The sequence below is a fragment of the Athene cunicularia genome, assembly GCF_003259725.1.
Source record: "Athene cunicularia isolate RWA chromosome 2 unlocalized genomic scaffold, athCun1 chr2_part1, whole genome shotgun sequence".
Classification (NCBI taxonomy): Eukaryota; Metazoa; Chordata; class Aves; order Strigiformes; family Strigidae; genus Athene; species Athene cunicularia.
In genome coordinates this window covers 24822090-24846302 of record NW_020799095.1, presented here as the reverse complement: position 1 = coordinate 24846302, position 24213 = coordinate 24822090, and the positions used below count along the sequence as shown (strand labels likewise).

The 24213-nt window shown below is 35.7% G+C and overlaps 1 protein-coding gene across 1 annotated transcript in view; it reads left to right on the top strand.

Moving 5' to 3' along the window:
• The first annotated feature begins 16552 nt into the window (after positions 1 to 16552).
• NXPH1 (neurexophilin 1) overlaps positions 16553 to 24213 on the top strand; it is a 45334-nt gene continuing 37673 nt past the window's right edge. Inside the window, exon 1 of the mRNA XM_026843167.1 lies at positions 16553 to 18197. Coding sequence (XP_026698968.1) covers positions 16553 to 17386 — 834 coding nt within the window. The 3' untranslated portion in view covers positions 17387 to 18197. The remainder of the gene's footprint in view (positions 18198 to 24213) is intronic.

Here is a 24213-nt window from a genome sequence, read left to right as displayed (position 1 = left end):
CAATGGACAAAAATGAAGAAAATTAGGGCTCTCTAATACTGTGCAACAAATATAGTGCAGACCTCTGAGCTAGAACTTTGCAAGCTATCTTCTGAATCGGAAAACTCATAGCTGCATCAGCTCAGCACAATCCCCAAGTTAATAAACTCTGTTAATAGGTGGGTCTAATTAGCTTCTGTGCAACATCATGTCCATATAGTTTGTCTGCTCTGAGGGACCTTGCTAGCATTTTTGAGATATTCTGAGATATTAATCTGTACAATCTCAGGGCAGTAGGCTCTGTATTCCAGTTTGCAATGATGATGAGCTCTAAATAGTACAGAAAAGTAATTGTAACCCATATAGAGAAGTCTTCAACAGACAAGTTTAAAGAAGAAATGTGGTTCTAAGCTTAGTTGCAAGTATGATCTTAAATCTTGTAAGAAAGCAATATATATTGACATACACATGGAAGAAACGTGAATGTATATGACAAACTGCAACAGTAGTAGGCACTGACATTTGCAAGAAAATTAATATCAGTTTAATGCCATTTTAATCTGTCTGACAATGTACAGGTAGAGCCCCATGTTCTTCCAATTTTAAGGTTTGCAATAAGACCTGAGTACATGGTAAACCATATTGCCTTTATGTTTCTTCTCTCTCATTTAGTAAATGTTATGATAGATTGAAATATAATCAAATGTAAATTTGAAAATAACCAAGGAAAAAAGATTAGATCTGGAGATAAGGAACTTAGAATAAGCTAATCTTATTAAAAAAAAAAAAATCAAAGAAAATGTTCTTCACGCTGTAGCTTGAAATTTGAGGAGGGGAAAACCTTTTGTTAATCTCTTTGCTGTATGATCTTTTTTTTTTTTTTTTTTTTTTTTTTTTTTTTTACAATGAAATTCAACACAAAGTGAATCTCAGCTGGTTTGGAATTATATTGCCATCTGGGGAAAGATTTTGAGACAAGCCAAAACTAACAGATTTTCACCCAGTCCCTTAAGAATTCTAATTGCCAGGAGTTGGACAATTCTTAGGAGCAAACAGAGTGCAGTACTGTGAGTCTGCAAGATCTTCTTGGCTGCAAGATCTTCTTGGCTGGAGATACTTTTTGATTCATATAGAATCACCTAGAGCTTAGTAGATATTTTTAATGTTTCTAGTTAGACAGTTTCATCTACACTTATACTTTATATATACTTCACCTGGAAATCATGGCCAAAGTAATAATTAGAGTCTGAGCATACTCTTGATGATATTGTTGGTTAAAACCAATGTTGAATAGAGGGATCAAGCTGCATGCCTCAGGGGCTCTATAGTGTACTTCAGAGTCCCTCAGTAGGGATTATCAATTAAATTACCAGTTCAAATCCAGAAAAGTTCAAGAGTGACTAACACTCTTTTGTTCCATTGGTTAGTGAGAAGCAGATGTAGAATTAAGTGATGATCAAAATCCGATTCCTAGTGGATATTTTACATCACAGACACCAAACTCCTAATGATACCTTTCTGGCAATCTGATTAAAGTGGGCAGTAGTTCAACAGGCACAGAGACTGCCATGCAACCCTTACTACCATTCCCCATAACAAAAATTGCTTCCATTTTCAGACTTAAAGACAAGCTGGAAAATTACAGTCACTCTGCCTGAGCTTTTTGTGTTCTGTTGATATATTTGAAAATCTTTCACTCTGAGTGATATCAAATCATATTTTGCACCACAAATATAGCTGAAGATTATCTTAAGTGCTCTGAATGAAGGAGGACGTGCAATTTAAAACTAACAGATTTTTGATAATTTTAAATATATGTGGTCAGTCCTCAGATGGATTAATCTGACATGGATCTGCTGAAAAATTAGTTAAGTGGTAGTCAATGAAGCTGGCAAAGGATCTGAATCTGCATTACTGAAAGTACATGTTTATACCTGAAAATGCATAAGTAGATTTAGGAAAAGTATATCATAGCTAAATTATATGCATTTCGCATACAACCCCTACCTTTCTTCTCTTTCTTGGGCACTAAACAGGTTAGAGTTAGGGTTAGTCAAGAGATTGGATGTTAGGAGGTTAAAATGAGGAATTAGGGTTTTGGGTTGGGGCTTAGGCTTCAGGCATTTGTTTAGGGTTACTACCACGATATAGCAAAACCATAAATTCCAAAGCTTGATGTTCTCATACTATCCTGTGACTTGTGAGTGATAGAATGTCTGTCTTTGTAAACATGATGTCTTTTAGACCAAATCTATGTGTATGATGTTCTCTATGGAAAAACTGTTCTGAAATTACCAGAAAATCCATTCTATTCATTAATTCAGGATATTACTGGATTCCACTAGAAAAAAATGCTTCCTTATTTTAGCAACAAAATCCGTAAGATGAATGCACAAAAAATTTCCAGTGGGTGGATAAAATACTTAAAAGATATAATAAAAAGTACCAGCTGGAATTTTCTTGCTGCTCTATAGTCCCTTGTCTTAGTTATCTATATAGCATACTATGAAAGAAAACATTATAAAAAGCTAATAACTTAAATAAGATATTGCTGATTTCCACTGTTTATAAAAATTGTATTATTAAGATTTTATTAAGTAAATTTAAAACAATGGAAAATATTTTTGTTCACTATGTAGTTTATGGACTACCCAGAGCTGCTGTTGCCTGAGAGCTGAAGGATAAAGGGGGAATTGAGGAATTCACATTTTGGAAGACAGCATATATTTATATAATTACTTTCACTGTCAGAGGAGGGAATCAAACATTTCTCACTTCTGAAGGCAGGTGTCCCTGCTCTTGGAGAAAACTGGGACCTCTTAAAGCTCTTTGAGTGGGTTTCAGGCTTCTTGATGACATGGACTTCGTGAGTTTTAATAAGACAACTCACTTCTGAGCTGACTTTGTTTCCTTGAGCCTGCATCCTTTTTAGAACAGCTAGTGCATTTTGTATCTCAACCCGTTACTGGAATCAACCTTTTTTTTTTTTTAAAAAACAATATATATTGATATAACATTGGAAAGAAAAGTCCAGAAATTTGTACTTTTAGCTCTGCGATTGAGTTAGGACATCACCAATATTTCTTCTTTTAGTCTTGTTTTTGCCAAATCTGTTTCAGTGAGAAAGCTCTCTGGGGCAGTGGCTATATATGTTTAGTTTCTAGTACACCTTAACCCTGACCACAGTGTAGTCTGCGAGCATTGCAGTAATAGTAATACTATATCGCACTAACTGTGGGTTTTGAAAGGATGTCTATTCTGCCAATGCATTTAAAAGAAACACAAGGAAAAGTGTCATTTACTCCCTGAAAAATGGAACTGCTAAGCTTCTATATTTAAATTAAATGCTTTTATGAGTTCATTGAATGTTATTTAGCAAGTATATTATAGCAATGGCATGTTACCTATTGCCTTAGAATGAGGATTTTATTACTTTTTCATAGTTATCTTTTGTATCAGCATTTGGCAGGTAACAAATGAAATTTGCCTGCTAAGGTTAAATTATCTTGTGCTGCTGCTCAGCCACACAGATATAGAGAATGAGACAATGGAAAGAAGTTATTTTCTTTTTTGGACAGACATAGGAATATATTAATATACAGTCATCTTGACCTGTTTTTGAAGAAATGTTTTTTTTTCTCTGAAAGGCAAATAGCTTAACTCCTGCCTGAATCACTCCACTGAAATCCTGTTCATGCAGGAGGCTGTATGAATGGAACTGCAGATAGAATTGACCCAAATAATTCAGTGTGGTCAAGATGGTGATGCTTGGAACAGTCTGAGGTCAAAGCAGAATGGACTCCAAGTATCAGTCAAGAAAGATGAAGGCTCTCTGGAACTTGGTTGGAAAAATTTTTATTTCTCTGTCCATCTTCAGTACCACTGCATTTCCTAACTCATGCAGATTTGGGACAAATAATGCCTGATTCTCCTCGAATCCTGAATTTGTCACACTTTAAGAATATGAAAGCATACTGTTGAATAAATACTGAAGCCCAAACTTGCAAAGATTCTTTTTCAGACTCCAGCGTTTTCTTTAAATTTCAAAAAACTTCTGGAAACCATGCTTTACAGGTTTCACTTTAAGTCCATTTAGATAGGCCAGTTGAATTTTTTTATATACCTGAGAAGTCCTTGTGATACAAGGTCAGAATAATAAATTTTATGTTTTTATTCTTTATGTAGGATAAGTAATATAATTCCATCACTACTTTATTACTCTGCAGTCATTCTCTAACTATGGAACTCAAAATGTTTCAGCCATCAGCATTTGGAGAAAGTTCATAGGTGTATGGCACTCCATTATAATTTACTTTTAAAGACTACATTTTTCCTAGTCACCCTGCCTAGAAATTCAGTTATGGATCAAGACACTGGACCTAGTTCTGAGGTGAGCTGAGAATGCATTGTATTTGCACTAGTATAACCAGTGCTCTAGGGCTCCAGTATTTCTGGTTTTGTGTTAATATTTCTTGCTAATTGGAAATGTTTGGACCTTTTTCTGAAGGCTGGAAAAGTCTCTGGAGTGTTTATGAAACTGGTACTCAAGTTTTGGTTTGAAAAAGTCTTTCTGTAATTTGAAGGTGCTCAGCAGAAGTTAGCAGGCATAAAATAATCCCAAAGATGTCAGTTTACTAGACCTTGAACTATCTTGTATTCAACTTGATTCAGTACATCTTAATATGAATTTAAAGCAATGTATCAAAACTACTGTGTGTTACAGGAGAGAATTCATGGTTCTCCGCAGACAAGCTCACAGCACTACTAATTATCCAGAAATCAGTCTGCTGAAGCAATGTTCACGTATTTTCTTCCTAAGTTTTTCATTTCAGTGTGAAAAACTTAGCAATGAATAACCTCCTTCAACTTATGTGTCAATACCCAAAGGACTCTTAACTCATCTCAATTTAAATTAATGACCTTAGTGATAGTACTAGCAATTGGACCATGTCTCTCATGAGCCAGATATTTGCATATGGAATTTGATTAATCCTGCTGGCTATTAATTTTCACTTTTAATTTGGTGTGATACTATTGTAGGAAGAAAATACAAGACTACTATCAGGCACAGACAATGTTGATTTTCTATTGGGTATTCTATTCTGTTTTGTTTGGCTGTGCTAGGTCCCCTCACAAAGACTGTTTGAATCAACTCAGAAAGGTATCATAGACCTAAAAACTGGTCTGTACAAGTTCAGGGATAATCACTACAAAGAAGTATTGTACTGAATGAATATTACTAGTTTTACGAAAGGTAGAGCAATGGGTGTAAGGTATCCCCTTGTAGTACTCTGTAACTCTACTCCTCTTAATGGCATAATAGGTCTCTTGTGATACCTGTGTCCAGAGTCACAGAAAGACCAGCAATATAAGGAAATAGGGGAAGTACTTTTTCTGAGGCTGCTTGGTCTCCCTTCATCACACAAATGTACACTGACAGTAGAGTTCTGTTCAGATTTGGATCAAGAATAAATTTTGCCTGGATCTTGTAAATATGTAACATGTGGTGTCTCCTAGTTTCTAATAGGACAACCTGTATTTCTTTGACATCTCTACACTTTGGGAGCATTGCAACATGTTTGCACACATCATAGCCTGGAAAACAATGTGCAGCTCTTGACTTGCCCAGAAGAGCTGGTGCCCACATTCTGCTTACTACTGAGCAGATCCCTGTAAGAATTAGCAGACTTTGACAAAACCACCAAGAATATCTCCATAAAAATTGAGTGCCCTTGCAATAGAATAGCTGATTAATCTTCCCCTTCCTTACCAGAACAACATTAAAGAAACACACTTCTTTCCTCAGAGATGGATTTAATAGATTTTGATATCCATTGACTGACTGACTGACTGATCAATGCCTATTAAACAAACACAGAAAGGGAATATATTGCTTCTCCTGGTTGAAATTCAAAGAGAAGAAACTCACCTTCTTTGTGATCACAGACTTCTGAGAAGTAAGCACGCATACCTGGCAAGGGCATAAGGTGAAGATGAAGGCAATAAAAGTTAGCAGGCATATGCCAAACTCCGACTAAACCTTAGAATGGCTTCCTCTGTGCTTTTAAAATGCCTTTTATGAAGTATTCAACTGTTTGTAGTAAATGAATAACTCATAGTGAGTAACAGGCAATTTTAAGGAAAGGTTCTATACTTTTGCAATAGAATTTTTTATACTCGTGCAAGACTTTTTTTTTTTTTTTCCATGAGCATCTAATACAGATACACAATTTCTTTGTGTGGAAAAGTATACTTTGCCAACAGCACTGGGAGTTAAATCTTTTCAAAGGATATCTTTCTTTAGATTCAGATTTCTAGAATGCACCCATAAATATCTATGTGGAAAGTGATTCAGCTGTATCAACATTCTAATGCTTTTCTCTGGAAAAAATATGGTATCAGACACATGAGCAGCAAACTATTTGGGCAAAATGTGAGAGTGTTTTAATTTTATTAAACTTTTACATTAACAGTGGATGATTGCAAACTGTATGTAGAAAATAATTAATGCTAATAGAGCATGTTAATAGTGCACAGTGGCTTTCTTCATTATATAGTACTGGGATATCACATGTGATAGTCTTTTTCACCTTCTGCAGAAGATATGTCTACCCATATGAAAATAGGTATTTTCTTCAGTGTGTTATAGAGAAAGCAAACTACAGTGAAAATTTTGATTAAAATGTTGCTCTGTGGCCTTTCATATAAAATCTAATTTTATTTAATATTACTTTCTACATGTATGCAGAAAATGGCAAGCCAATATTAATAAAAGAAGGCTTATAGGAATGTGGAACAAGAACAATAGATCCTTGACAAAATTTATTTACCTAGCTAGACTTTCATTTCAAAGTTAGCAGCACTCTGTGATACTGGTATAATACAGGGGTCTTAAAACTCTGTTAGACATTTTTAACCTACTTTAATTTATTCCATGAAAGTCTAATCCCCTGCTGAATGGAGATGGGGTGAATTTTCCAAAGTCATAATCCACTGAAGTAAAAAATCTTTAATGACAACATAGGCAGCAGGCTTCAAGAGTTTAGTTTAAAATCTTTCTAAAAATGTAAAGCGTAGGGCAAGAGTTAATAGGATATTTCATACAGTTATATTTCAATCCCTTTCCAAATCTTTATAAATTCACTTGCATCTCCACCATTAGAAATATTTGGGCTGAATTCCTACACTTCTAAGGCAAAAAGCAGAAAGCTGTAAAATTGTAATGTGAAGATTTTCACAGCGTATTGTAACTCATTTGGTCCTTCAGTTCACAGACTATTATACAGGATAGTATAATGTTTTCTAAATTGAAAGAGAAATGATGTTTTACAAACCAAACACCTTCCATTCAGCCTTAACTAGGCAAGAAAATGAAATCAAGCTACATAATAGAACACTCTGTTCATTCTTCTGCTCCCCCAGGAGTTTTACAATTGACTTTACTGGTGGGTCAGGATTTGGCCTATAAATTGAGCTGAGAGAGTGTCCATATATTTCCTATGTATTCCAAACCCACAATTTTGTGCTGCCCCTTGACTACCACCTTTGAAGCTGCCTAGTTCTGGAAGTATCTGTAACTGATTCAACCCCTCCTTTTTTTGACCTGGAAGCTCCTCTATTGCCAGCCATTAGAGTTTGCTTTTACAGCTTTTCCTGACCTGAACACCCAGGCATAAAGTTTCTGTTTGAACCGCACAGGAAAAATACTTGGCGCCTTGCTCGATTTTGCTGTGACCTGCTGGACAAAAATTTAGGTGGCATCAAATGAAGCTGGGAGGTGATTTGTTTGAAAGAAACAGGAGGAGAAGGTTACTCATACAGTCTGAAGTTAAGAGGTAGAATGACTGGTCACAGAGTGTTTCAGATAGTGGAAGTTTCAGAGAGATACAAACAAGTTCTCATAAGTTATATTTGTTGAAAGTTATTAAATTCACAGCCATAAATCCAGCTTAAGAAGTCCTTGATCTGGAAAGGCTTGAAGACGGGCAAGATTTTCTGGTAGAAGTAGTATATTCTTTCCTTAATTTTGTATTCCTTGACAAAACCCAACTTTTAGCCATTGTTGGATACATGGTACAGGTCTAGATGGACTTTTGGTTTGACTTGCTAATGTTCTCAAGCTTATAAATGAAAACAACAATGACAATCACTTCCTTTTGCTCTAGGAGCTACATCTTTGAAGGAAAACCACTGAAATTTCTTCTTTGAAAGACAGGAGTGACAGCAATGCCTGTCTTCACCCCTGCTTTCCAGAAAAATGGTGGAACATTTCTTAGGGCTGGCTTTTCATTGCTTCCTGACATGGATCTGTGGTTTTGGTGCCTGGTTCAAAGTTCCCAGCCTTCTCCAGGCACTTAGCGGAGCCTGGATGTTTAATTTTGAGTCTGATTTCCACTCTGGAAGGTTATGAAAGGAAAAAATAGTCATGGGTTCTTATAAAAGAGCTGTACTGCCACAGCTGAGAGGGCAGCTCTGTCAGAGTGAAACAGATAAAACAAGGAGAAAGAGAACATGATCAGTGGGGGCACTGCTACCAGAAGAAATATCTCCATAATTACAGTCTAAGTCTGATTGATTTCAAGTGCTTATCTTTAGATGACTAAACACTGTTTAAAGCCTGCTTACGAAACAATTTTTGTAGTCACTAGTGAACAGAAAAGTCTCACAGAAGACTAGTTTTTCAAATTTTAAATACCTGTGAAAATTATTTGTACAATTAAACCCAGAAGATAACAGAATAGTAAAAGCCTACACTGTTTCTGAAAGGAAACCTCCAGACAGGAAATTTCCTATATCCAAAAGGAGGAGCAATACTAGCAAGTCTGCATACCCTGATGTATGAGTAACATCGCACAAGCTGGAGCATGCTTACAGACGTATAAGGAGTAGTGGACTTGCATGTGACCAGAGCATTTCAGAAAGCATTTAGATAGAGCAACCGTTGTGCTGCTTCTGCCTTCAGCCTTTGTGTTCTCTCCATGGTGTTCTCTCCAGGGCAAACTATGCACTGTAGGTCAGATTTTTCTTGCTTACCCTTAGGCATCTAGATGAAGAGCATTTATTCAGTCCTTGAAGGTTCATCAGTACCTCGTGGAGACAGAGGAGGTAGTTCATTCTGTTTCACTCTCTCTCTTATGAAATAAGCCTACATAAATAGTTTAGACCCGAGACCTGAATTCCAGGTGAATGAGGGTATCAGTGAGGTGATTCTCACCCTAGATCATGGGCTGGGCTGGCACAGAATGTGTTCTATTTCCTAACATGTGGTGGCAGGCTGCCACTTGTTTTCATGTTTGTTACCATTCACAGGACCTGTGGCAGTGTCAGTTTAGACCACAGTTCAACATGAACACAAAGGGAGAGGAAATGAGATGCTAAAGAAAAATTTGACATGGTAATTCTTAAGTATTCTCATTGGAAACCAACCACTGGAAGTGCTTTATCACCTTTGCATTTGCTGAAAATTGTTCGAGACTTCCTAGTTTTCAGACTTATTTACAACAAGCAATATACATTGTGTAGAAGAGCACTGTAATACTGTAATATTTGCTAGTTATTTTCTTTTCTGGAGCAGCCCACTGCAATATCTTTATTCTGAGAGCAGCAACTGTTAAGAATTATAATGTCTCTAAACAAAGCAGTGTCTCTATTGTTTTATTAGTGCCTTCATCTTTCTGTGGGTACAAATTTTCTAATTAGTCTTTGATTCTTAGTTAGATCTCAAACAGATATAGGCACTCTAATTTCAATGAAGTTGAATTTCACTGAATTTATATCAGCTGTCATCAGCTGAATTTATATCAGCTTCTGGTCTTGCATAACCTTTGTTGTGTGAATGATGAAAAAAGCTCAGGTAGCCACATCTTCTTTCTAACAAGGGCCAGTTGGAACAAGCACGGTAGGTCATAGATTAAACCAAGAAAAATACAGAATTTAAAGCTGAGCTGAACACAGTTGATAGCATTAAGCTGCTTTTTATGAATCCTAAGGTAGATCTACACAAAAATTGCACTAAGAGCGTATATTGTTCAATATCCCAACTTAAAGACAGTAAAAAATTACCTTTCCTCTGTTTTTTTGTGTGACAAAAATTTCTAATTTTTTGTGCTTAAATGAATGATCCTAAGTGATTGCTTTACAAAATATTGTTGAAAACTTCAGATGGTTATTTTTCTATGCTCCATAATGAAAAGAGGTCATCATATGAATTTTTCACGGCTCTGTGCAAGGACCTCTGCTTTTCAGTATATTTGTAAACAGCCTGGGAAAGGTGAATGAGAAAGTTTGTTGATGACGAAATATTTCAGAGTAGAAAAGATAACAGCCAAGAGTGAGGAATGGCAAAAAGATCTCATCAGAATTAGTAAACAGGCAATAAAGTATGGAATGAAAGTGGTAGTAAATGTAATGTGAAACACACGGGGAAAAAAATAAATCCCAGCTTCATATATACATAGGATTGATATTTTAGTGTTATGACAGTTCCATGCAAGCATTAGTTCAGAGCTCATTACTGATCACAACCAGATAAAATACTGTGATTTAGTAGAGAAAAAAGAGTGAACAAATAATGGAAGGACATTTGCCAACATACAAGACCATGGTTCTGCTACTGTGTGCCATTCTAGTCTCCTCATCTTAAAGATAGAACTGGGAGTAGAATTGAGGATGCTTCAGAGAAGGGCAAAAAAGAAATTAGAAAATATAGGTATACAGTGGCTTCTGTACAAGGGATTATTCATGTGACCCAGAAAGCTGGTACTCAAGGCTGGAAAAGTGATCAACATTTGTTTACTACTTTGAATAGATATAGCTAGATATAGAACAAAGGGTTCCCAAAGAAGACAGCAGGAGCCAGGTTTGACACAAACAGCAAGAGGGAATAGAGCTGTGGAACTAATTGCTGAAGGATGCTATGGAAGTTAAATTTTACAAAGGGTCACAGTGGACAAATGCACAGAATAAGCAACCTACTGAGAGTTAGTGAAAGGGAAAACATACAGAAACAATATCTAGCAGAGGAAACTAGCAATATTTGACAGGTGGGAAGAAATTAGGGGACTATCACGTACTTGCCATGTTCTTGCTCTTCTTCAGCCATCTCTTATAGCTGCTATTAGAGACATGAAATTTCTTTAAATGAGACTTTGGTTTGATCCTTCATAGCCACTGATGTGTTCTCATTTGACATGGTAGATCAGGGTTTAATGTGCAGTTTATCAGATTCATCTAAGTTTGCATTTTTTGATTGACCAATCTAAAACTTTATTCTTTTCATGTTATGTAGCAAAAAGGCTTGTAAGTTAAAACCAGAGGTCTGTTTCTGTGAAATATTAATGTATGTGGTTTTCCATGTTTATCCTCCCTTTCCAAAGTGTCAGTTTGTAATGGTCCAAGTCCTTCACTGTGTTTTACTTGCCTCTGTCATAATCATATCTCCATTAACTTTCATTCTCAGTTTCTTTGTTTGTGGTCAAATTTCTATAGAATATGTGAAGCTTTGACTTCTCTGGAAATTATTTACTAAATAAAATATTTCTGTGCCACTAGTAGCATTGTACAGTGTGTAGACAGTTACAGGAAGAAAAATTGATCAAAGTAGAATGGTAAACTAGGTTCAGGTTACATAAACAGGATTAATATAAGGAAAATGGATCCAGCTAAAATCTTCTGAGTATTGCTCTGCCTTGATAAAGGTACATCTTATAGTTCTGTCCATCAGTATTCTCCTACCCATGCTATATCTGAGATATCTGGAACAAGGAAACAAAATTCTGTATTATTTTATATAGAGCATATGCAAACACAGTGCTGCCAAATTCTTACAGTGCCCTACCAGCAAAAATGATCTTGGTTTTGATTAGATATTTACTTGAAGAGAGAGATTTTCTACCTTAAGTATTAGATTGTTTGTTTACATTTTCATTTGCCCTCAAGTAGTCATACATTCAGAGGAATAAATGCATAATTTCTAAATCAATACTGTAATTATAATAATGAACTGTAATAGAGCTAGAATAAAAGGAAAAGAGTGAGAAATCAAGAGGCATTCTGTAGCTCTTTGAAGAACTATTTTTTTAAGTCTCAAATTGATCTGTCTTAAATTAATGTTAATATACCTATGGTTGATTTTACACCAAGAAGAGGGCCTAAATCACCACTGGAGGCCTTCATGGCTTCCCAATATTCCTTTCCAACTTTATTTTCTCTGTTCCAAATGTTCAGGTTTGGCCTGACTAAACATTTGGGGCTCAGTGTCATGAAAGAGAATTTCAGAATTTCTGAGGCAAATAAACTGCCTACCCTTTAGGAAGTCCTAAATAGACTACACATATTCATTAAAATACATTTAATGATGTTGAATATCATCATAGAAAATTCTTCATCCTCAACAATGAGGATACAGAGTGAATGGAGTATTCTATTTTAATGTAGTAAAAAGTGAATTAGAGATTAATTTCTGTGTCTTTTTTTAATGATATTTTGGGATATTGTTCCCAATGAAATCACTGTCTCCTTACTAGAAGCAGAAAAAAAAATAATGGAATAACAATTTGTCATTATTAGTTGGAAAAGAGATACCAGACAGTCAGCTCCTTGTATCTTTCTGATATCAGTAAACTTTACTAGGTGTCGGAAATTTATACTTTCCATTAAAAGTGCAAGACTGGAACCAAAGGTCAGTCTGCCATGCTTGCTGAGTGCTTTTCCACTGACATTTGTAACATTGGATAAGCATTTCTAAACCTTTTCCTCCTTACTATTGTTCTATATAGACACTTCTGATATCATAATCATTCAAAACGTCTTCTAGCTATACAGTCACAGAGCAAATCCCCCTCCTCAGCCCTTTTGCAACATTGATATATTGCACTGTAGTGGTGGTGTGGGTTAACCCCAGTGGATGGCTAAGCACCACACATTCTTGCTCACTTCTCCTCCTTCCCTATTGGGACAGGGGAAGAGGAAAGGAAGAATAAAAGCAAGAATACTCGGGGGTCAAGATAAAGAAATGTTTAATAAGTGGATAAGTGGAAGAAGAGAGAAGAAAACAATACAGAATAAGTGATGAAAAGACAACACTCACCACCTCCCATGGGATCCCCAGCCAGTTCTTGAGCAAAAGATGGCTAACCCCTCCTAAAACTTTTAATTGCTAAGCATGAAATTATGTAGTCTGAAAAATCTCTTTGGTCAGTTCAGATCATCTGCTCAGTTGTGAACCTTCCCAATGTATTGTGCACCTCTGAATCTATTTGCTTGAGGAAGAAACGAGAAGGCCTTGATGCTGTGCAAACACTGTTCAGCAAGAGCTAAAACATTAGTGTGTTACCAGTGTTTCTGTCAAAAATCTAAACCACAGCACTGTATGAGCTGCTATGAAGAAAATCAACTCTATCTTAGCCAGGCCTGAGCCTGGCTTTTCAGTGTTTTGCCTAGTAGTGGTACTTGGCTGTGGAAAAGGCGGCAACTCTCATTGTAGTGAACTAATTGATAAGGTAGAGGATGCAAGTTTCTGAATTATGCGTAAATGTACTCCAGGAAGAGAACAAAAAAGCCACCATAGAATTTGGGCTGCTCAGTGCTCGCCATTAGTTCACCATTAGCAATTTTAAATTGGCTCTTTTTCATGTTTCAGTAAGTTAGTTTTCACACTACTAAGCGTAAAATCTCATGGATTTGCATGATCTTTCCTGTATTATTGCAGTCTTGTGTTGGAAAGAAGAGAGATGGAAGAAAATTGTGAATCAGTTCATGTGAAAATAACTGCTGCATTTGCAGAAATTCTATTACACAGCAATGCTCTGTATTACAGGGTGTGTGAGTCTCTGAGGATACATACAGCTACTTTCTATAGCCCACAGTATACTAACAGTATATGAAGAAGCAGTTGGCTGGAAAATGTTAGTGAAGAACAATGAATTCTTGAGATTTTTTTATTAACCCTCATGGGCTGTTTTTTCTAGTGCTTACACAGGCTAGGGAGGGCAGGTTCAGGCCTTTAATCATGAATGCAGCCAGTTAGCTACCCACACTGAACACAAGCAGAGGTCTTGGGGCTAACTGCAGGACCAGAAATCTTTCAGGTATTACAAAATCGATGACACTAACATAATTTATATTTGTTAGATCAGGTATGTAGCAATATGGCATGCATGAAATCTGAATCATCCATTTCCATGAAATACACTGGCTTTCAAATAACCTCATGTATTGGATCAGTCAGCAACCATTTCAGAAGATACTTCTTTCCTTTCCTGAGTGTTCAGTTTTATACATCTGAAAAAAAGACACCTTCTCTTTGAAGGGTTTTTATACCTTTACATCTTGTTACATGGAACTTGTAGTGTAATCTAATGAAATCTAAATCACTGGATGCAGAAAGGAAAACAAAGGCAAAACAAGCTGTGAGCAAAGAAAAATATAGTCTGGTAAGAAATCTGTATCCTACCTACAGATTGCAGGTATACTAGCTCTGCTAGCTAACTGCTTAGATTCATAGCAGGTTGACAGATTCATGCTAGACAGGCACATTTTTCCTTTTAACCACATTTCTTTTCTTATTTTGCACTCCTTCCCCATATGCCACAGCAAAATTACGTTCTGAGTCTCTTTCTCTCTCCCTGTGACATCTTCATTGCTGCTTCATTAACCAGTGCACCATCAGTGCATTCCATTACAGTTTCTCTCCTGGCTCACTGTGTTGATGCTAAGATGCAGCTACAAACTGGCTATTTGAGATGCTTGTCTGTGTTTTAATCCTTCCTTCCATTGAAAAGAAGAGGAAGTAATCTCTTTGGCAAAATCCTAAATAAACCCCATATTCTATCTATTACCCTTACTGGCCCACCAATGTGAAATGCACTGTGGTGGCGTAGAGTGAGATGTGACAGATTTATTTACCTATTTGTTTACTGTAAAAGGCTGGGGGCATATCTCCTATCTGATCAATGTATTAAGACAATTTAGACTGATTTTATGTATGTGCCTTCAACTGACCTTGAAAAAGTACTGAGGTTAATGAAAGCATGCTTCAATTCCATGATTGTTAGGAAATGAAAAGGGCATGCTGTGATAGATATCCTCTGTGACATATATCTCCAGTTGTACCAGTAGGGAGGAGACATGATTTAAATACTAGCTGGTTTCCAGTGGGTTTCCTGGGTTGAGAATACACTTAATTCATATTTAAGTGAAGAGAAAGATATAACTGCAAGTATGATAGAAGCACATAAATCAGTGCCAGAACACAGAGGAATAAAGCAGGCAGATTTAGAATCTCCTATGTAGCCATGAAAAAGGAAATAAGAAACTTGATGGCCTCTTCAGAGCAATTCCAATGTTAAAAAATGTGGCAGTGTGGCTGGTGTGAATTTTTAGGGGGAATGAGACTGAGGGTGTTGTCGGTCCGTTTCCATCCATCCGCTGCCCCCTGCCAATTCCAGCCCTCCCTGCTATGCTCTGTCAGAGCTCTGTACCAGTGCTGCGTGTTAGACAGCTGTGAGGCTGCATCTGTTCTCTGTTTTCCACACAATTAAGGCAAAGACAAAAAATATAAATAAGACAAATTGCTCTGACTCTAAATTCTGTGAAAAAAATATGTCTGATTTAGTAAGAATTTGGTGCAAGATTTTGTCTTTTTTAAAATTGTGATTTTGCAGGGTTTTATTATTACTACTTTTATTTTCATTGTATTTTTTTTTTTTTACTATTAAATTGTTTGCCCTATTTTTTCACAAATAGCTTTCTGTCTTGCACAGATCACTTTTTGGTTTAGTGAGGAAAGTGTGAAAAAAGAAGTGAAGTGAGGAAGGAGAAATGTATTTCATACTTAGATACAGACAAGGCAAATGAGTAGCTAATCTGTAAGGGACTATAAAAAACCCCTGTTACTTCTCTTGCATTATTTGAGGTGCAGCACACAGTATATATACCCGTCGACGCAAAACTCACTAAAAAATTAATTATTCTATTATTTATATTGTAGTTGTGACTGGAGGTCCTAGTCAAGAATATAGACCACTATGTACTCGAAAGGAGTAAGGAAATTGTGTTATTATTACTAGATTTATAATGATGTGGACTCTGACCATGGTCAGGCTGGCACCACCAAGACAGCACCCTGACAGTTGGACTCCAGGGGCAGCAAAAATAAATGAATGTGAGTCTGATGGTGGAAGACAGTCATTTTGCAAAGAGAACATTCAAGCAAGAGTACTTCACCCAGAGAAGAGAAATGGTCAGTGAAAGCCACATACAGACAGAGGCTGACATGGCTGTACACTGTAGTTTTTGCAGTACTTCATTACATACTTAAAACTTACAGGCATCATACCAGAAGTAGATTTCAGGCTGAAGAATATGTGAATATTCTTCATATTGTGGATGACTGGGATTGAATCTCAAGGCCAGTGTAAAACACTGGCAAAAGAGGTTTAAGCAATAACTACTTGGAAAGAAGAGGAAAATAAATGTTTCTGTTTTGTTTCACTAAGTTATACAGAGATATAATTTCTAAAATAAACATCCCTATGACTTTGAAATTTGATCATTTTGTTCTCAGGTGGGAGTGATGGATTACAGAGATAGATTTTGTATTACATATCTCACCATTTCTTTCTTCTTACCTTCTTTCTTTTTTCAGGTTACCTGTGCAAATTTAACAAATGGAGGAAAAACAGAACTTCTAAAATCAGGAAGCTCCAAATCCACACTAAAGCACATATGGACAGAAAGTAGCAAAGACTTGTCCATCAGCCGACTGCTGTCACAGACTTTTCATGGAAAGGAAAATGATACAGATTTGGACCTGCGATACGATGCCCCAGAAACTTATTCTGAGCAAGATCTCTGGGACTGGCTGAGGAACTCCACAGACCTGCAAGAGCCTCGGCCCAGAGCAAAGAGACGGCCCATCGTCAAGACTGGGAAATTTAAGAAAATGTTTGGCTGGGGCGATTTTCATTCCAACATCAAGACTGTGAAGCTAAATCTGTTAATAACGGGGAAAATCGTTGACCATGGCAATGGGACGTTTAGTGTTTACTTCAGGCATAACTCCACTGGTCAAGGGAATGTATCTGTGAGCCTAGTGCCCCCTACAAAAATAGTGGAATTTGACTTGGCACAACAGACGGTGATTGATGCCAAAGATTCCAAGTCCTTTAACTGTCGAATTGAGTATGAAAAGGTTGACAAGGCTACCAAGAACACACTCTGCAACTATGATCCTTCAAAAACCTGTTACCAGGAGCAGACCCAGAGCCATGTGTCATGGCTCTGCTCTAAGCCCTTTAAAGTAATCTGTATTTACATTTCCTTTTATAGTACAGATTATAAACTAGTACAGAAGGTGTGTCCTGATTACAACTACCACAGTGACACACCCTACTTCCCATCAGGGTGAGGACCAACACGTATCTGAGACTGAAGCCTGGGGAATAAAAGAGGTCATATGACAGGGCTGTAACCTCAAGGAGGAAGGTCACATCTATTGCCTGGAATGTGTCTACCTGCTGCTGATGATGTCAAATGGCTACAAATATGTTAGTGGAAAACAATCTAATGTAATTTTTTCCCAGACAGCTCCATGTATCAATCTAGTTGTAAATCACTATGGATTTGAAATAAAACCATACACATACACAGAGACACACACTCTTTTAAGCTCACATATGTTGAGATTCCTGTTAAGAGAGCTTTCATTGTCTGATATCTAAGGTTTCAGGATAACTTATCATCAAGCAAAATGGATTAACTAGACAGAGAATGGTTTCTAACACAGACTGTTATGGAAATCTCTTTGAAAGTTCTTTGAGTATACTCCAATCAATAATCCCCACTCACGCATTCTACTACTTGGAGTAGCTGTACTGGTAAATAATACTGCAGGAGTAAATACTTGTTAAAATGGGAAAAATATATGTCTGGAGTTCAGTATTCTTTATCATATGAACACAGCAAAGCATCATGACTTTTTTCCAGCAAACAGTAGGCACATTCGAGGTGGTGTTAGGTGGCTCTTTTTCCATGGAGTGAGCCTGTTACTAGTAAAGATGGGCAAACATTTGGAATTTACATGTGGGCAGACATTCTGGTTTCATGTTTCTCTGACTCTTAAGCTCTGATTCTTTAGACCTGGTTGAGTTTAGGCCAGCTAAGCTACTTAAAAGCTCTCCAACTGATCTCTAAGAAGGAAAATGCTTGACGGAGAACATGTAAGTTATAAGTGGCTGTCTTATCTTTATTACAAAATATTGTAACAAATTCAATATCCTAGTCTTCATTTGTATGAATGGTTTGTATTGTACATAATTTAACCAGTGTTATTTGAGCTGCTTATTAATATTAACTTGTAATTGTCTCTCTGCTTGTTATTGGTTAAAAACAATCAAGGAAATGAGGAATCCATTTTATCAATGTAACTGTAAACTTCATTAAAAGACAGAACTATGTACAAAACATTTATTCAGCTAAAGTATTGTTGAAAGCTATACATATACAACATTACAGTCTGTCTGTATTTAGATATTTTATTTCCAGAGAAAAAAAATGAAGTGTACATAAAAATAAAAAAATCTTAAAGTTGAGTTTCAATATGTACTGTGTAGATAGTAGTTTAAATGGTTTTGACAAGCGGATAACATTCCAAGTCTGACATGGTTTTCAATCTTGTCTCTTTGTATATGTACATATATATACACATATATTTATAAATTTTTGTGTGTGCATGTTTGTGTGTATATATGTATGTCTGTGTGTGCGTGTGTAAATACATATAGACATATATGTAGAATAGATAAAAATTTCTTGGGCCCTATCCTAGCAACCAGATCTTGTTACTGAAGGGTCTTGCTAACTTGAGTGGAAACCTCCACTCGGATAAGAAATTACAGGAGCAGGACCTTGTTTAAAATGATTCATTATCATTTAGAAGTGGGGAAACATAAAGCCACTCAGTGCGTACACAGGCCTGTCTTTGCCTTAATTCAAGCCTCCTCTGAGGCATGGATCTCTCCTTATGGAATGAAGAGATCCCTTTTTATGGTACAAGGGAATTTTTTTCCCTATAAATAAAATGCTCATAGCTTTTATATATATATATATATTTTTTTTATTTTTTTTTTTTTTTTCTGTGTAGTGGCACACTTTACCCCCAGCATCCAGATAACCAGCAACTATAACAAGTCCGTGTTTAAAAGAAGGCTACCCAAAGAAGAACTATTTCATCTCACATCTTTCAGAATTATGATTCCGGGCAATACTTTCTTTCCCCTTCCACCCTCGCCCCCAGGTTCTGTGCTCTTGTGTCACAACTGTGAATGCAGATATGGGTCAGCTTCCAAATGCACAGCTTCATGGACAGCTTCTCCAAAGTCCCAATAAACACTCCACTAATGTTTCAAGAAGTGAGAAGTTTGAAACAACTTCCCATTGTGGACCTCTCTTGCTGAGATGTGGAGAATCTAAATGAGAATGAAACAAAGCAAATAGATAACATTATTGACAAGCAAATATTTTCCCATTGATGTATAAGTAGGAGAGGAGATGTACATATAATTATTGCTTTGGATTCTTTGAATAGATATACTTGTGGAAATTTTGTCATTATATATGACATTTTCCAGGACAAACTTGTGACCTTGGACCCTGTGTAGATTTGGAGAAAGAAATTTTCCAAGCCATACAGTCCAGATTCTGATCTCATTCAGGAATATACTGAGATACATTTTTATTTTTCTTGGACATGAATTGTGATTTATACTGGTAGTTTTTCCTCTTTGTGTTCTATGGAAAGTAATTGTTCTAAATATAAACCATAAGGTAATTTGTGCCATGACCAAAAGTAAAATCTTGGCTCTATTAAAGTCAATGGGAATTTTGCTATTGAGCTCAATACAATTTTCCATTAAATACTATGTAGAATTTCAGTGTTAGATATGATTAGCAATTTTAGCAATCTGTATTATGATTGAATAATACATGCTTTGTGTTATCATTTATATTTCTGAAAAATTAATGTGAAATATTATTATTGGTACAGCTTCATTATTTTCTTTTTTTTTGTTTAAAACTTCCCATAAATACATGAAGTGCATGCATTCTTTTCATATACATATATATATTTATCCACATTTCAATTAACATCAATACAAAAGGAATTACTCATCAAGCAATGGTTCTGATCCTTCTAATTTTGGTAGTTGGTACTTTATCATTAACATCTATAGAAAAGGAATTATTTGTCATGCAGTGGTTCTGATCCTTTTCATTGTGGTAGTTGCTACTTTATCTGCCTCTCTCACAGTCAGTCGTATTATTTTTTAGTCTTAAACCTTTGAAGGACTTGCTATTCTTCATAAGCATTCCTGAGTCTGAAATTGGAAGAGTTCTTCTGGTGATCTGGTTGTGAAACAGTGATCTAATATCAAAACCTATAATGTGTTACTTAGGTGCTAGTTCACTGCATTTCATTCAATCTCTTTGGGAAATATTTTGTGTTTGATAACTTTGTTGAGAATGTCTTTGGTTTTGCCATTTCAGAAAAGAATTTAATGAACATGAATGTGTTAATTCCGTTAAACAATGTATGTTTGGGTATCTGGGTCTGGCATATGAACAATGCCTTAATGGAGTGCTAGGCCTGGCGAATGTTGCCTCACTATAAGTCACTAATTCTAGATATAATAAAGATGTATATCTCTAAAGGTATATTTTTAGGATTAAAGAAGATTGAGTTCTTTATTTTTAAGAAATGAAGAGACTGTTTTTGTTTGCTTTTTTTTTTTTTTTTTCCCCCAAAAAAAAACATTTAAAGCATGTTTTGTCTCTTATTTTCACTACATAGAGAAGTCATAAATAGGGATATTTTAATGAACACAATTATCCTGTTGCAAAAATACATAGATTATGCACTTGAGCAAAGATCAATATATTAAACTTGCCTCTGATAGTTGTCACTGACAGAATTTATGTGTCAGCTTCTGTGCTTCAGAGAAAAGGAATCCAGAATATAGGAAACAGGTAGGTAGTTTTACCTTGAAAAAAATCACTGATCAAAGTTCTAAACAGACTTTCAGTTGTTATTTTTATCAAAATATTTCAGCCTGGGGCAGAAAATATACTTTCTTCCCTCCTTATGAGGTCACCATTAAAGTTTTATCCCTTTCTTACCTTTCCCAAGTATGCATGGATAGTAAGCAAACTAATAAATTAATCTTTACAAATACCTTGTATTTCAAAGTTTTCCTTACTTAAAAAATGTGTCAGAAACTCAAAATTTGCTAATTTAAAATGAACTAAGAAAAATTCAAACTCCATTTATAGGAGAGCAGAATGAAAGTGTTGTATTGCATGTTAGCCTAGAGATTTAAACAATACTATTCAAGAGGTTTACTCAGAGGGCAGTTTTACTGTGATTAAATCATTACATCCTCATGTGTTCTTAATCCTATGCTGTAACTTGGAATCCTGTAGGAATATCATAAACTACTCTGACAATGATGTGTTAGAGAATTGTGGAGGAAACAGGGATTACAAAATATCTGCTGCTTTTAGAGCAAAACCAACCTAAAGTATAGGCATTTGATCTGAAGAATTATTCTTGATCAGAAGACACTGAACCACAGTCTTAGCATCGTATGTGTCCTCCATGTCCTTCTGTGACAGAGGTGGTCAAATTGTATCTGGCTTCATCTAGAAATGGAAGAGAATCTTGTCTCTAGTAATCTGTACTTAACTATATGTCTAACATTGCCAGAAACCTCAAATGGCTAAATCAAAGATCTGTTGTGCTAGGAGCTGCATAATACAAAAATGTATATTATACCTATTGAAAAAAGCTTTGATGCCAAGAACTCCCAAATTTCGAAACAGAGTTCCTGTAAATCATGTATTTATAAGTTTGAGGCATATTGTTAATGAAATTATTTGTTTTTAAAAATATTCACAGTTCTGAAGAAGTACTATTTTTAAATACTCAAATATATCAATGAAATACAAACATTCCTAAGCCTTTGCAAAGCTTTTGAATCCACTGTATCAGTCTGGAATTCATGTGTAAGGAAGCAACTGATTAATTTTGCACATGTATTAAAAGATGAAAACCTTGATTATCATATATACTAAAGTTCTTTGATGAGTTATTCTGTTACCACTTCAGTGTATGATTATGAGTTCTATTTCCAAAAACATTTTGACAGTGGAAAAACAAACTTGCTTAATAAAAAGTGGTTTTCTTTTTATTTCTTTTTTTTTTTTTTTTAAGCATAGGCAATATTTTACTGAAATTATGTAAATTCCACAGATTAATTAATTTTCTAGATTAATTTTCAAAAACTCAATATCTATGGATGTTAACGCTTTGTGCTGCTTGTGAAAGGAGCACTTATTAAAATTAAACTTTCACTTGTAAAGATACTATAAATTTAAAGACTGTGGGAATATTGTGTTTCCTTGGGTAGTACTCACCTGATAATATGCTCTATGATCTCATATGATCTACTGAGTGTAGTATGATCCCTCCTAGAGGGTTGATGCATCCAATGGCTAAAAATAAAATCTTTTAATTGATTTCTATATTCCCTGCTAATTAGTTAAAGTACTATCATCACCCAAACTAACAAGGAAATAATTTTGTTTTGTACAGGAGTTTATTTTGTCATTGGAATATGTCTATGCAATTTTTTATGCTGTTTGAAAGGCACAGCTGGTAGATCTCAACTTTAGCTTGGACTGATGTCCTGTGTATGGTATATATAATTTTAAATCCTTTATCTTAGATTGCATTTGGGATAAAGAAAAAAATGTAGTTTGTTGTAGGTGCTTTAGATCAGGAGCGAACTAATGATTCACTTGAACTTTAATTCTGAGAGCGCCATAGTCCTATTGTCAAGGATAGGATTTGAGAAGATGGAGCATGTATGAGATTTATTCCTAGTTCAAAGTGTACCTCAACCATGTAGCAAGTAGAGATATTGCAATGAGGGAAGGTTTTAGTGGTCTGTGAAATGAACGTCTGCCTGCTGTAACAGGACATTAGAGAGACAAAAAAATTTTATGAAGTTGAAACTATTCATACACATCAGTGAAGATGTGGAAATTAACCATTTTAAAAGTAAATCAGATACTTTGTCCAATATTTTATGGAAGGTCTACTGAATTCCTGGGAAAAGCCCAGTGTACTTACAGATCTGTTCATCATAAAAAATAAGTAAAACCAGAGCGGGCAGAGGCATAAATAACATGAGACCTACAATTCCTTGTCTATGTCACAATGAATCTAAAATGAGATGCAAAAGCCTACTTAAAAACAGATAACCTGAAGAATAATGAGGTCACATATGGAGCATGAATAAAAAAGTAATATTAATTCTTACAATATTAAATAGCTATAGTTGTGTGAAATTTATTATGCCATATTTATGAAACATCCTTGAATTTCTTGGGTAGAAGTATTTTGATTAGTCATAGAGTGGGGAGGTCCTGAGAATAAAGCTGGAAGTTTTTACAAGGTAGTTTCAACAACTACAACATACTCTCTCCAGTGGCAAATACTCTGGACTCTACTGGCTACATTTAGAACTTAGAGCTGTTATTGCTGATGGTGAATGAAACAGAAATAATAGATCTTGATTGGCAAGGTACTGTGGTGATCTTGAATTTGTGTTTCTTCTCTTTCTCTTTCTCTTTCTCTTTCTCTTTCTCTTTCTCTTTCTCTTTCTCTTTCTCTTTCTCTTTCTCTTTCTCTTTCTCTTCTCTTTCTCTTTCTCTTTCTCTTTCTCTTTCTCTTTCTCTTTCTCTTTCTCTTTCTCTTTCTCTTTCTCTTTCTCTCTCTTCTCTTTCTCTCCAAAACTAGAGGTATAGGAAAGGCATTTACCCAGCAATCATTCCTTTTAACCCTCCAAGTGTGGAGTTCACTCATAAACTGTATGAAACAGACTGATTTATAGGTGTGTGACATTAAGCACACCACTCTATTTTGCTAATGACCTGTGGGTCATGCCCTGTTAATAATGTTGACAGTCATCAGCAACACAACTTGTGTGTCCACGAGACTAACAAGAAGCTTTCCAAATGAATCTTCCATGACTTAAGATCAATTAATGAAAACTTTTACCTGATAATCTTCAATAAATTAGCTGTAGCCCTTTGGAAAACTTGATTAACAATCCTTATTGGATATTTGATGCAAACTTTGGGCTGTGTTCTCAGGAACTCACAAGTATTTTCCAG